Raw genomic sequence first — 15,865 nt, forward strand, 5'->3', positions numbered from 1 at the left:
GACGTATGAGCAAGCCTTTGTAACTTGCTCAGCTATCAAAACTTTGGGGCCCAGTACCTGGGCCCATTATGTACCTCTGTCTGTAATCAGCACCAGCTGCCCCCTGTTACTAAGCAGTAAATATGGATCTAGGAGTTAGTCGGCTGTTGTAGATCATATCCTGGGGAGGATCTAAACAAGGAGCCCTAATGGAACTAAGCCACGTCTACCTAGCTTTCATGGGTTATTCTTCGTTATATCCGAATAGGCTTTTTATTCAAATTCATATTTTTATTTCTTCTTATGGGATGCAAAAATTAGTAAATTTCGCAACTAAATCATTTGCAGTCAGGGTATAGTGAACGGACGGAAGCTTGAACGTTCACTACTCCTTGCGCTAAATAACCCACACGGGTTTAGGTAAGATAAATAATTAAACCCTTACATTTAAAAAACTCAACCATCATGTAGTTGACATGTAATAAAACAAAAGAAAGCCACTAGTATGCAGTGTGTTTCTGCTTCTGTTGTAGAGGTCTGAGCTCAGACCTCTACAGCTCTTAGCTTGTCAGTGAAGTGAGGAATCCTTAACTTGTAAATAGCTTGTCAATAAAGCCAGGGATTCTTAACCTAACCTTGTCAAACCCTGTGTAAAAAAAAATGTCCTCATAGATTTGTTAAGTTATACCATGAATTAAGGAAAGATCCTGGACTTCATCTTACAATAGCAGACAAAGCAAATGTAATAGTAATTATAGACCAGGTAGATTATAGGGGAAAAATAACATATTATTATAAAACAGGGGCAGCGATGTATAGCCCTTGTGGTTTAGCGCTTCTTTTTTATTATAATAATAATAATATAAAACAGAGGAACTGACGTGCCTCTTAACCCGTCTGTCTTCCTTGCCTGTAGCAATTTTGGCCGTCACAGCAAAGTTAGAGAAAAATATCTCAACTGCTCAATTTCCCGAGAACATCAAAGCACTGACGCCAGCAGGAAGGTCACCTGATTTATCGGGTTCATTAGCGTCGATGAGGATGACACCTTGTTGGGTTTCCCTTCCCTCTGTGGACCGGTAAGCCAACGGAAGGCCTCGGTCAGATGACCGAAAGCTCCAACGGTGGGTCATCATCTGGCTAAAACCTTCGTCAGGAAACACTTGTCCTGTTTCCTGAGGAACCTAACCTAACCTAACCTAACCTAACCTAACCTAACCTAACCTAACCTAGCCTAACCTAACCTAACCTAACCTAACCTAACCTAACCTAACCTAACCTAGCCTAACCTAACCTAACCTAACCTAACCTAACCTAACCTAACCTAGCCTAACCTAACCTAACCTAACCTAACCTAACCTAACCTAACCTAACCTAGCCTAACCTAACCTAACCTAACCTAACCTAACCTAGCCTAACCTAACCTAACCTAACCTAACCTAACCTAACCTAACCTAACCTAGCCTAACCTAACCTAACCTAACCTAACCTAACCTAGCCTAACCTAACCTAACCTAACCTAACCTAACCTAACCTAACCTAGCCTAACCTAACCTAACCTAACCTAACCTAACCTAACCTAACATAACCTAACATAACCTAACCTAACCTAACCTAACCTAACCTAACCTAACATAACCTAACCTAACCTAACCTAACCTAACCTAACCTAACCTAACCTAACCTAACATAACCTAACCTAACCTAACCTAACCTAACCTAACCTAACCTAACATAACCTAACCTAACCTAACCTAACCTAACCTAACCTAACCTAACATAACCTAACCTAACCTAACCTAACCTAACCTAACCTAACCTAACATAACCTAACCTAACCTAACCTAACCTAACCTAACCTAACCTAACATAACCTAACCTAACCTAACCTAACCTAACCTAACCTAACCTAACATAACCTAACCTAACCTAACCTAACCTAACCTAACCTAACCTAGCCTAACCTAACCTAACCTAACCTAACATAACCTAACCTAACCTAACCTAACCTAACCTAACCTAACCTAACCTAACCTAACCTAACCTAACCTAACCTAACCTAACCTAACCTAACATAACATAACATAACCTAACCTAACCTAACCTAACCTAACCTAACCGAACCTAACCTAACCTAACCTAACCTAACCTAACCTAACATGACCTAACCTAACCTAACCTAACCTAACCTAACCTAACCTAACCTAACATAACCTAACCTAACCTAACCTAACATAACCTAACCTAACCTAACCTAACCTAACCTAACCTAACCTAACATAACCTAACCTAACCTAACCTAATCTAACCTAACCTAACCTAACCTAACATAACATAACATAACATAACCTAACCTAACCTAACCTAACCTAACCTAACCTAACCTAACCTAACCTAACCTAACCTCCGCCCTCACATAAACCACAGTCATTCCTCTCCTGTTTACGCTTTCCCAGGGGCGGATCTACTATGAAACTAATGAAGATTAAGCTTGAGGGCCCCTAATCCCGGAGGGCCCCAAAAGCCACTTTAATCCACATTGCTTAAACATTTTGGATCTACTCTATGAGAAGTTTTTTTTTAATAATAATTTTAATGTAGTGTAATTCAATACAAAATAAAAGTTTTAATAAAAACTGAAAGATTATTAAAAGTCTAAATAAAAACAGAAAGATTATTAAAGTATGATGTAGGGCAGCCGTTGGTGGCTGTGAAGGAGGCTCCTTGGTGCTGGTGAGGGGCTCTTGATCTAGGGAATTGGATCTGTGCTCTAGTTCCCTGAATTGAGCCTGAATACCTTCCATCCCCCCCCAGTGCTCTGCATAATCCTACGGGTTTAACCCTCCCCCATGATTATTATTTAGGACCCCAGAAATGTAGGTCCGCCACTACACTTTCTCGTACCCTCAAGGTTTCTTCATGACGTTCAGAGATAAGATTTTGTCGGGATTTATAACCTGGAGGGTTAGCTACCCAGGACAACCCAAGTGCTTCATCGAGATACTGTCTGTTTTATTTACATTGGGATCCTTCAGTCTTGTCCCCCAAGATGCTACCCACACCAGTCTGCTAACACCCAGGTACCTGAGGTGGCCCGGTGGTCTGGTGGCTAAAGCTCCCGCTTCACACACGGAGGGCCCGGGTTCGATTCCCGGCGGGTGGAAATTCCGACACGTTTCCTTACACCTATTGTCCTGTTCACCTAGCAGCAAATAGGTACCTGGGTGTTAGTCGACTGGTGTGGGTCGCATCCTGGGGGACAAGATTAAGGACCCCAATGGAAATAAGTTAGACAGTCCTCGATGACGCACTGACTTTCTTGGGTTATCCTGGGTGGCTAACCCTCCGGGGTTAAAAATCCGAACAAAATCTTATCTTATCTTATCTTACCTACTTTCTAGGTGTAAGGAAACACGCTCAATGTTTCCACACGGCCGGGAATTGAACCACGGACACTCCGTGTGTGAGGCGACATCGTCGCCACGGGACACCATTGAGAGGCTTTTAGTACATTAACGGTATACAGTATCGATAGTTTATTACGATACATGTGTAACACCCGCGTAGCTTCATTATCACGTATCGCCAGCCAGTGGCTTTTACAATTCAGTGTAGAGATTACATACTGGTGACAGTGTACGGGGAAGTAATGAGCCCCTCAGTCTTGACAGATGTCCACTTCCGTAGTTTTAAACAAGCTGCAGCAGATACAAGAGGGATACTTGTTTATTGGCGCCAGAAGTGATCTGCACCAGTTGAAGATATCGTCACAGGTGAGCGGGACCCGCTAGTGGACGTAGGCCATGCCCAAGAGTTGGCCTAGAGCCAATCGAGTTGTGAAAGATATCCTCTGTACCAGTATTTCATAATGTTGCTGTGAGGAACTTTTATCAGAGGAAGTTATGTGGAGAGACTCGGGTCCCGTCTGGTGAGGATATACGTTATCAAAGTTTTTGTAAACGTTTATATATGAATAAACTGAAAGGTGGACAAGGGGCTCGAACCACGGTCCTGTTCATGTATATTTATATATTCATATATATGCATGAATAAGCAGAATACTAGGCGGGGTTTCGAAGCATAGTTCATGTATATACCAAGAGTATCCCTGTAACTGCTCAGCCCTGTCTGCTGACCTATATATACTCCCTCCTCTACTTTTCGTTAGAGTGAATAGTCCAAAACGGACCGAAACGTCGTCGTAAGCTCCTCTCTTCTATGTGTGGGTTATTTATATATAACTAGTACATATCTGGCGAGGTATCACCTGTGAATACTGTCTCATTGCACTGTTCCAGAAGCTTTTGTGGCACAGTTATCCTCATATTCCACAAGGCCACAAAGTCCATAAACCTATTAACACATAAACCCTTCCAGAATTGTTTATTCGTTGACAGTCGTTCATCACTACTTTGCTTCATATTAACGTTTTTATCAGTAAAGATTACCGAGCCTCAAGAATTATACTTCTCGGTAGTTTTACTGAATACGTTACAGTGGTAATAAACTACTTACGTATTTATATTTGGCTACAGTTGTATTTAGTTATTTACGCACATATGAATTAGGTCTGCAAATGTTAGTGTAGCTTATATGTGGTTCTGAATTATTTATATTATATTTTAGCAAGGTATGGTTGAATTTACACAAGTCTAAGTGGTTATACGCTTTTGACAGTGGGCAAAGTCAGGTATTTTTCCACTGTGGATAAAATGTCTTGACATTTCTTTAATATTTGTAAGTTGTCTCTGCATTAATTGCATCGCATTCCAGTACATGATGATGCAAGGTGTGACAATAGTCCATCTGGCAAAGTTGTCATTTATTGATGTCAACATCAGCGGGTGGCGCAACCTGCCTGGTTGACCAGGGGCCCTGATCCACCTGGAGGCCTGGTCGTTGACCGGGCACCGGGGGCGTTGATCCACGGAATACCCTCCAGGTAGAGATACTGGTAACTCAACTGGAGCCTGGCAATAATGACGTCCAGAGTCTGTTTATTTTATAGGGTGTATCATAGAATATAGAACATTTGTACACCTCACACCCTGGCTAATTTATTTTTTCATATTGTATTCTGTATATTTAATACTGTATATTTTATCTTATATATTGTATCTTGTATCCAGAAATGATTCCTGGTGATGGTGACTGGTATTTAACATAAACACTGAGAGTATTCCATTCCTTCAATATATATGTCCATAAGTTTACGCATCCTAAAGAATATCTCGAATAACGTAGATTTTATTGTTTTTGTAAGATATCTTTATTATTTACGCAAGACATCTTTATTACAGCTGGCAAGATTGTTCTCTTACTCGTGGACGCTGGGAGAGCTGCTGTGTAAGATGCTGTACTTCCTTCAAGCTCTCTCAGCCATATGTTCTGTTCTTACACTCACTACCATGAGTATAGAGAGGTCAGTAGCACTTGCCCTGTTGTATTCATCTTGTACTCACCTAGGGATACTTGCCTTGTTGTATTCATCTTGTACTCACCAAGGGATACTTGCCTTGTTGTATTCATCTTGTACTCACCTAGGGATACTTGCCCTGTTGTATTCATCTTGTACTCACCTAGGGATACTTGCCCTGTTGTATTCATCTTGTACTCACCTAGGGATACTTGCCTTGTTGTATTCATCTTGTATTCACCTAGGGATACTTGCCTTGTTGTATTCATCTTGTACTCACCTAGGGATACTTGCCTTGTTGTATTCATCTTGTACTCACCTAGGGATACTTGCCTTGTTGTATTCATCTTGTACTCACCTAGGGATACTTGCCTTGTTGTATTCATCTTGTACTCACCAAGGGATACTTGCCTTGTTGTATTCATCTTGTACTCACCTAGGGATACTTGCCCTGTTGTATTCATCTTGTACTCACCTAGGGATACTTGCCCTGTTGTATTCATCTTGTACTCACCTAGGGATACTTGCCTTGTTGTATTCATCTTGTATTCACCTAGGGATACTTGCCTTGTTGTATTCATCTTGTACTCACCTAGGGATACTTGCCTTGTTGTATTCATCTTGTACTCACCTAGGGATACTTGCCTTGTTGTATTCATCTTGTACTCACCTAGGGATACTTGCCCTGTTGTATTCATCTTGTATTCACCTAGGGATACTTGCCCTGTTGTATTCATCTTGTACTCACCTAGGGATACTTGCCCTGTTGTATTCATCTTGTACTCACCTAGGGATACTTGCCCTGTTGTATTCATCTTGTACTCACCTAGGGATACTTGCCCTGTTGTATTCATTTTGTACTCACCTAGGGATACTTGCCCTGTTGTATTCATCTTGTACTCACCTAGGGATACTTGCCCTGTTGTATTCATCTTGTACTCACCTAGGGATACTTACCCTGTTGTATTCATCTTGTACTCACCTAGGGATACTTACCTTGTTGTATTCATCTTGTACTCACCTAGGGATACTTGCCTAGTTGTCATCATTTGTGTGTACTCATCTTGTATTTCATATGGATATATACACCTAATTGGAAGTACCCAGTTATACTCCTGGCCACAACTTCCGATTACAGTGACACAATTCCTAACCTCGTTGGCCCTGTCATACCCTCTCTTAAAACTTCGCATGTAATCTGCTTGCTCCACCTCCAAGGTTACAGATACACACTTAACATCGGGCATTTTACTCCAAGCATTAATTATGAAATTATTCGCAATAACAGCATTCATACTGGCGTCACTTTTATAGTTTCAAGTAATTTCATTTGTAAGGCTGACAGATCGTAACATACGTACAGTTAACCCCCAGGATTCCACTCACAACAGGTGACTAATATTTAGGCAAATATTTAATGCGTTGGTTGTGAGTCGAATTCTGGTCCCTTCGGATGTGAGCTGAACGCTATAAAACAGAGCTATAAGTGACATTGTTACAATCATTTTCAGTAACTGAGAGCTGATCTGTGATGTATGTCAGGGCGTCCCGGACCTAATTACGTATGAGACTCTGAAGGTTTTGCATTTTGTGCATTATACTCCGGTAAAATTATGTCGCTTATTAACTGTAGTATGAAGATGAGGATAAGTACTACATGCGCAATACTTGGGTGTCGTTGCTACCTGTTCGTCAAGATTCTTCAGTCGGAGTAGAGGTGATATAAATACTGGAGACAACAGAGGTAGTGATCAGTCCCTTAGTCTTGGTAGTGTTCTCCTCTGTAGTCTCCCTCACATGTACAATTTCTTCAAGGCTGAGAGACTGTTCTACCTCTGCACTACTTTCTATTGTCTCCAATATGTAAAATATATCTAAACTGAAGAAACTTGTTGAGCAGGCGATAAAGATACCAAATTGCTTCATATGTCTTAGACATCAACGACGCGACATTGTACGCCATTAATATAATGATGGAGTATAATGATTCCATATATAACGTCAGAAAAGACTTAGCACGTCAGGATTTTATTACAGAAGTTATATACAGTTTCTCAGACCTCGTATATTTGGAAATCAATTACTTTGCACAATTGTACAGTCCACGTAAATAAATGCTTGTTAATTCTCGATAGTTCATCAAGAATACTCAAAAATACTTGAATATTTTCCAAAAATATATATATTTTCTCAGGCATTGTTTATTAAAGCACCAAATACATTGCACAAATGATATATATACATTCGCTGTTCAACTGTTACCAGCTCGTTAACAATTATATTCCCATTTTTCTGACGCTAAAAATTTTTTCACATTGAGTTAATTCAGGTTATAGACTGGAAATCAATATACGTACTCAAATTAACCTACAGTACATATTGTACCTCAGTAATACACTTGTTGTCCTGTTTTATGCACAGTTATAAACCGGTTCTTTAAAACTAGTCTGCCAGCGCATTATCCACTGTACCAAGAAATGTCCCGTAGCTCCTTTGATAGCTCACTCAGCTCTTACATTCGAGGTCTATGGTTCGATCCCTGGCATGGGTGGAAACGTTAGGCATGTTTCCTTACACCTGCTTCTCCTGTTCGCCTAGCAGTAAGTAGGTACCTGGGTGTTAGCTGACTGTTGTGAGTGGCATCCTGGGGACAAAAATAACATAAGCTGCCCGAAATGCTCTACATAACCAGGGGCTTTATAGTATGTCACTAATGTCAGCTATGGTCTGTATAAGTTGTATCATGTATTTGTAAAAAATAAAAATTATTATTATTATGAAAAAACCTAATAAAATTCCACTAGCCATTTGTGTTCCTATATTAATGCAGTTTCCACATTAATACATCCACGAACGACTTGTTCTCTTTGGTCAATGGTACAATAAACGTTCATAACTTCCTACATACTCTAGGAAGTCATACACTTTGTACCATTTACCGAAGTGACCCCTCAAGGGAGGTTCCTTGATGCTGGTGAGGGGCTCTTGATCTAGGGAATTGGATCTGTGCTCCGGTTCCCTGAATTGAGCCTGAATACCTTCTATCCCCTGCCCCCACGTGCGCTGTATAATCCTACGGGTTTAGCCCTCCCCCATGATTATAATTATAATTACCGAAGCGAACAAGTGGTTTGTTTATGCATTAATATGTAAACGACTCGTGTAACTGGTATTCAAAAAGAGAGGGGAATGAAATTAGTGTTCAGTTTGCCACAGTCACGGATGTGTCCGCATCAGGAGTGACGTGTCCAGTGCTGCTGGGCACCTGATGTTTGTGACATTGATGGTTAAGTGGTTTAAGGCGTCTTGAATTTTGACAGGCTACGAGGGTGTCGTATAAAAGTATCGAGGATTCGAATATATATATATATATATATATATATATATATATATATATATATATATATATATATATATATATATATATATATATATATATATATATATTATTTGTCTAGTTTTCCTAGCATTTTTAACATGATTTATCTATTGTTTTGTCCTGTTTTTGTTGCATGAACAAAAGTGTTCATATAACACACATAGAAAAAGAATTGAGGAATTTTTCAGCCATTTCTTTCCTTTTTTATTCCTAACCCCCATCCACCACCAAACCCCCCACCCCACCCCCACCCCCACCCAACACCCCCACCCCCACCCCCATTCAGAAAAAAAAAGAGTTGAATTATTTCAATGACTTACCTGAGAGAGAGAGAGAGAGAGAGAGAGAGAGAGAGAGAGAGAGAGAGAGAGAGAGAGAGAGAGAGAGAGAGAGAGAGAGAGAGAGAGAGATAGATAGAGGCAGAGAGAAAGAGTCAGAAAGAGAGAGCTAGAAAGTCCAGTATAAATTTCAAGGAGCTGAGTTGTGGTGATCCTCTTCCCTCTGGTTATAAAACCTATTTTAGTGGATCCTGTAACTCAGAGGCAGATTAGATGCTTATCCCGGATGCTCGGCTCCCTGAATGAGATTTGAGATGGACGAGTTTTAGTGGTTTATGACTGTTGGTATTTTGCTCTTCGGGAGAAATGGAATTTTATCAGCCAGTGTTAGTAGTGTCCTGATTGGTTGGTTAAGTAGCCAGTGTTAGTAGTGTCCTGATTGGTTGGTTAAGTAGCCAGTGTTAGTAGTGTTCTGATTGGTTGGTTAAGTAGCCAGTGTTAGTAGTGTCCTGATTGGTTGGTTAAGGAGCCAGTGTTAGTAGTGTCCTGATTGGTTGGTTAAGTAGCCAGTGTTAGTAGTGTCCTGATTGGTTGGTTAAGTAGCCAGTGTTACTAGTGTCCTGATTGGTTGGTTAAGTAGCCAGTGTTAGTAGTGTCCTGATTGGTTGGTTAAGTAGCCAGTGTTAGTAGTGTCCTGATTGGTTGGTTAAGTAGCCAGTGTTAGTAGTGTCCTGATTGGTTGGTTAAGTAGCCAGTGTTAGTAGTGTCCTGATTGGTTGGTTAAGTAGCCAGTGTTAGTAGTGTCCTGATTGGTTGGTTAAGTAGCCAGTGTTAGTAGTGTCCTGATTGGTTGGTTAAGTAGCCAGTGTTAGTAGTGTCCTGATTGGTTGGTTAAGTAGCCAGTGTTAGTAGTGTCCTGATTGGTTGGTTAAGTAGCCAGTGTTAGTAGTGTCCTGATTGGTTGGTTAAGTAGCCAGTGTTAGTAGTGTCCTGATTGGTTGGTTAAGTGGCCAGTGTTAGTAGTGTCCTGATTGGTTGGTTAAGTAGCCAGTGTTAGTAGTGTCCTGATTGGTTGGTTAAGTGGGTTTAAGGCGTATCGACTGCACGTTCAAGACTACTTCAAGGGTGATTAGACTTATTACATAACGTTTACCTCTCCACTGCTTCTATTGTCTCCCTATTTGACACCTCTGTCTCCCTATTTAGCACTTCTGTCTCCCTATTTAACACTTCTGTCTCCCTATTTAACACTTCTGCCTCCCTATTAACACTTCTTTCTCCCTATTTGACACCTATTTCCCTATTTAACACTTCTGTCTCTCCTTTAACACTTCTCTCTCCCTATTTAACACTGTCTCCCTATTTGACACCTCTGCCTCCCTATTTAACATTTTTGTCTCCCTATATGACACCTCTGTCTCCCTATTTAACACCTCTGTCTCCCTATTTAATACTTCTGTCTCCCTATTTAACACCTCTGTCTCCCTGTTTAAGACTTCTGTCTCCCTATTTGACACCTCTGTCTCCTTATTTTCCACCTCTATTCACAGTCAAGAACACTTTAATACCTAAAATGAGATGAGAGTAAACTCTCAGTACACTACAGTTTTTAAACTGCAACATTAACACCCCTCCTTCAGAGTGCAGGCACTGTACTTCCCATCTCCAGGACTCAAGTCCGGCCTGCAGGTTTCCCTGAACCCCTTCATAAATGTTACTTTGCTCACACTCCAATAGCACGTCAATTATTAAAAACCATTTGTCTCCATTCACTCCTATCGAATACGCTCACGCATGCTTACTGGAAGTCCAAGCCCCTCGCACACAAAACCTCCTTTACCCCCTCCCTCCAACCCTACCTAGGCAGCCCCCTACCCCGCCTTCCCTCCACTACAGATTTACACACTCTCGAAGTCATTCTGTTTTGTTCCATTTTCTCTACATATCCGAACCACTTCAACAACCCCTCCTCAGCCCTCTGGATAAAAGTTTTGGTAATCCCACACCTCCTAATTTCCAAACTACGAATTCTCTGCATTATATTCACACCACACATTGCCCTCAGACATGACATCTCCACTGCCTCCAGCCTCCTCCTCGTTGCAACATTCATCACCCATGCTTCACATACATACAGGAGTGTTGGTACAACTATACTCTCATACATTCCCCTCTTTGCTTTCATGGACAAAGTTCTTTGTCTCCACAGACTCCTAAGTGAACCGCTCACCCTTTTCCCCTCATCAATTCTATGATTCATCTCATCCTTCATAGACCCATCCGCCAACACGTCCACTCCCAAATATCTGAATACATTCACCTCCTCCATACTCTCTCCCTCCAACCTGATATCCAATATTTCGTTACCTAATCTTTTTGTTATCCTCATCACCTTACTCTTTCCAATATTCACTTTTAATTTTCTTCTTTTACATACCCTACCAAATTCATCCACCAACCTCTGCAACTTCTCTTCAGAATCTCCCAAAAGCACAGTGTCATCAACAAAGAGCAACTGTGACAACTCCCACTTTGTGTTTGATTCTTTATACACAAATAACCCGCACATAAAAGAGAGAAGCTTACGACGACGTTTCGGTCCGACTTGGACCATTGACAAAGTCACACTAACAGAGGTGGAGCAGGACGGCTATATATAGGCAGGAAGAGATGGAGGTAGTAGTAGTAGTAGTAGTAGTACAAGAATTGTATATAATACCGACAGGATGAAATGACACATGCACAACACCCGGGCATCCCCACCGTAGACGTTTCGCCATCCAGCCAGCCACTGGATGGCGAAACGTCCACAACAAAGACAACCAGACGCCGCACATGTGTCTTAATTTCATCAGTAGTTGTAGTAGAAGAAGAAGAGGTAGTGGTAGTGGTAGTGGTAGAAGTGGGAAATAAGGAAGACGAGCCAGTCAAATACAAAGGAAGGGGAGCACTGCAAGAGAGCTAGAAACCCACAGAGGGAGAGCAAGCGCACCGGGGTGCGTGAAAGGGGAAGTGGTGAAATAAAATAAATGAAGAAGGAACAGAAACACGAGACAGGAGAGAGAAAGACAACCCAGAGGAGAAAAGGAGAGAGGAAAGGGGAAGAAGAAGAAGAAGAAGAAGAAGAAGAAGAAGAAATGAGGATTCAGGTTAAGTCACGGGTGTTCTGAAGTTTGGAGCATTTTACAATGTAGTGGGAGAGGAAGGCATCTACAGAGACGAAGCCAGGGCTAAGGTTCATACAAGGAAAGTTGTGTATTAGAGAGGATTCAACTAAACGGCGACTGTTCGAGTTGGAAGTAGGGAAGACAGTTTTAGCAGAAGACCAGTCAATAGGATGGCTATGATCTCTGACGTGACAGAAAAGAGCATTGTTAATGTCGGCAAGCCTAACACTATTTTTGTGCTCCCTAAGTCTGTCAGAAAGAGATCGACCAGTTTCTCCGAAGTATTGAAGAGGACAGGAGGAGCAAGAAATAAAGTAGACACCAGGAACATCTGTAGAGGGAGGAGAGGTATGAACGAGATTAGTGCGAAGAGTGTTAGTCTGGCGGAAGGTAAGCTTGATGTCTAAGAGACGGAGAGAATTGTTGAGATTAGAAAGACCGGAAATGTAGGGAAGGCAGAGGATAGAAGAGTTCCCATGAGTAGAGAGTTTGGGAGAGAAGAAATTGCGTTTAGCACGTGAGAGGGCAGAGTCTATGAAATGGGAAGGGTAGCCAAGACGGGAGAACGAATTATGAAGAGTGGAAATTTCTGCTGGAAGGAACTGAGGATCACAGATGCGGAGGGCACGGAAAAAGAGGGAGATAAGAACACTTTTCTTGACAGGGGAAGCATGATAGGAAAAGTAGTGAATGTACATGCCACTGTGCATAGGTTTACGGTAAACGGAAAAGGAAAAACCTGTATCTGAGCGGTGGTCCAAGTCGGACCGAAACGTCGTCGTAAGCTTCTCTCTTTTATGTGCGGGTTATTTGTGTATCGTTCCAGTCACGGTATTGTGCCTTTTTTGTTATTTATTTGATTCTTTATCTTTTAACTCCACACCTCTTGTCAATACCCTCGCATTTACTTCTCTTACAACCCCATCTATAAATATATTAAACAACCACGGTGACATCACACATCCTTGTCTAAGGCCTACTTTTTCTGGGAAATAATTTCCCTCTCTCTTACATACTCTAACCTGAGTCTCACTATCCTCGTAAAAACTCTTCACTGCTTTCAGTAACCTACCTCCTATACCATACACCTGCAACATCTGCCACATTGCTTCCCTATCCACCTTGTTATATGCCTTTTCCAAATCCATAAATGCCACAAAAACCTCTTCAGCCTTATCTAAATACTGTTCACTTATATGTTTCACTGTAAACACTTGGTCCACACACCCCCTACCTTTCCTAAAGCCTCCTTATTCATCTGTTATCCTACTCTCCGTCTTACTTTTAAGTTCTTTCAATAATAACTCTACCATACACTTTACCAGGTACACTCAACAGACTTATCCCCCTATAATTTTTGCACTCTCTTTTATCCCCTTTGCCTTTATACAAAGTAACTATGCATGCTCTCTGTCAGTCCCTAGGTAGAGAGCATGCATAGTTCCTTTCTATAGATAAGACTATATTTATTACAATATTCATAGTAAGGTGTGCACGAACAGTCAATGAGTAGAGAAACTCTCAGCCTAGATCACTACCTCACAAGAATTACATGATTACCTATCCTCATTCCTTCCCTCTTAAGTAAAAGTCAGTCTAATAACATATCAAATACCGTTAGCGACAATGAGAAGTGCAGTGAAATGTAACTATTTTCTTTATATATATATATATATATATATATATATATATATATATATATATATATATATATATATATATATATATATATATATATATATATATATATATATATATATTTTTTTTTTTTTTTTTTTCTCAACAAGTCGGCCGTCTCCCACCGAGGCAGGGTGACCCAAAAAAAAAAAAGAAAGAAAATCCCCAAAAAGAAAATACTTTCATCATCATTCAACACTTTCACCACACTCACACATTATCACTGTTTTTGCAGAGGTGCTCAGAATACAACAGTCCAGAAGCATACACATATAAAGATACACATATCCCTCCATATATATATATATATATATATATATATATATATATATATATATATATATATATATATATATATATATATATATATATATATATATATATATATATATATATATATATATATATATGTATACAATGATATTCAGTTTTTAATTTACGACTGATTTATATTTTGGGGTACAGGTACTATGCCATCGTGTACCCCATGAGAGCGCAGTACCGATGTACCATATCCCAGGCTCGTCGCCTCTGTGCTGCGATATGGCTGTGTTCCCTGGTCCTGGCTTGTCCTGTCCTCCTGCTCCAGGTTAGTACTACCACTCACCTGCAGTGTTTCTAAGGGCGCTAAACAAAGGTGGGTCGTACAGTGCTACTGGGTGAGTGTATTTAGGTCGTATGTGTGTGTGTACTCGACTAATTGTGGTTGCAGGGATCGATTCACAGATGGTGATCCCGTCTCTTCACAGGTCGCCACTATGTCCACTCCCTCTATACTCCATGAGCTCTATCATACCTCTTCTTAAAGCTATGTATGGTACCTGCCTCCACTACATCGCTTCCCAAACTATTCCACTTCCTGACAACTCTGTGACTGAAGAAGTACTTCCTAACATCCCTTTGATTCATCTGAGTCTTCAACTTCCAATTGTGACCTCTTGTGTCTGTGTCCCTTCTCTGGAACATCCCGTCTTTGTCCACCTTGTCTATTCCGCGCAGTATTTTATATGTCGTTATCATGTCTCCCTTGACCCTCCTGTCCTCCAGTGTCGTCAGGCCGATTTCCCTCAACCTTTCTTTGTAGGACAATCCCCGTAGCTCTGGGACTAGTCTTGTTGCAAACCTTTGCACTTTCTTTAATTTCTTGACGTGCTTGACTAGGTGTGGATTCCAAACTGGTGCTGCATACTCCAGTATGGGCCTGACGTAAATGTGTACTCACCTAATTGTACTCACCTAATTGTGGTTGCAGGGGTCGAGACTCAGCTCCTGGCCCCGCCTCTTCACTGATCGCTACTGGATCCTCTCTCTCTCTGCTTCCTGAGCTTTGTCATACCTCTTCTTAAAACTATGTATGGTTCCTGCCTCCACTACTTCACTTGCTAGGCTATTCCACTTGCTGACAACTCTATGACTGAAGAAATACTTCCTAACGTGTACTCACCTAGTTGTACTCACCTAGTTGAGGTTGCAGGGGTCGAGTCCAAGCCTCTTCACTGGTCGCTACTAGGTCACTCTCCCTGAACCATGAGCTTTATCGTACCTCTGCTTAAAGCTATGTATGGTTCCTGCCTCCACTACATCGCTTCCCAAACTATTCCACTTCCTGACTACTCTGTGGCTGAAGAAATACTTCCTAACATCCCTGTGATTCATCTGTGTCTTCAGCTTCCAACTGTGTCCCCGTGTTGCTGTGTCCAGTCTCTGGAACATCCTGTCTTTGTCCACATTGTCAATTTCTCTCAGTATTTTGTAAGTCGTTATCATGTCCCCCCTATCTCTCCTGTCCTCCAGTGTCGTCAGGTTGATTTCCCTTAACCTCTCCTCATAGGACATACCTCTTAACTCTGGGACTAGTCTTGTTGCAAACCTTTGCACTTTCTCTAGCTTCTTTACATGCTTGGCTAGGTGTGGGTTCCAGACTGGTGCCGCATACTCCAATATGGGCCTAACGTACACGGTGTACATG

The 15,865-nt window shown here is 41.2% G+C and overlaps 1 protein-coding gene across 3 annotated transcripts in view; it reads left to right on the forward strand.

The window, feature by feature from the left end:
• Positions 1-15,865, forward strand: part of LOC128697755 (QRFP-like peptide receptor) — a 250,823-nt gene that overhangs the window by 198,212 nt on the left and 36,746 nt on the right. For all 3 annotated transcript variants that reach the window (XR_011393938.1, XM_070099687.1, XM_070099688.1), the window contains exons 3-4: positions 5,280-5,401; positions 14,362-14,485. Coding sequence is in view for 2 of the 3 variants with exons in the window: in XM_070099687.1 (XP_069955788.1) it covers positions 5,280-5,401; positions 14,362-14,485 (246 nt within the window). In the remaining variant the exon portion in view is untranslated. The remainder of the gene's footprint in view (positions 1-5,279; positions 5,402-14,361; positions 14,486-15,865) is intronic.

The sequence above is a fragment of the Cherax quadricarinatus genome, chromosome 68, assembly GCF_038502225.1.
Source record: "Cherax quadricarinatus isolate ZL_2023a chromosome 68, ASM3850222v1, whole genome shotgun sequence".
NCBI classification, from domain to species: Eukaryota; Metazoa; Arthropoda; class Malacostraca; order Decapoda; family Parastacidae; genus Cherax; species Cherax quadricarinatus.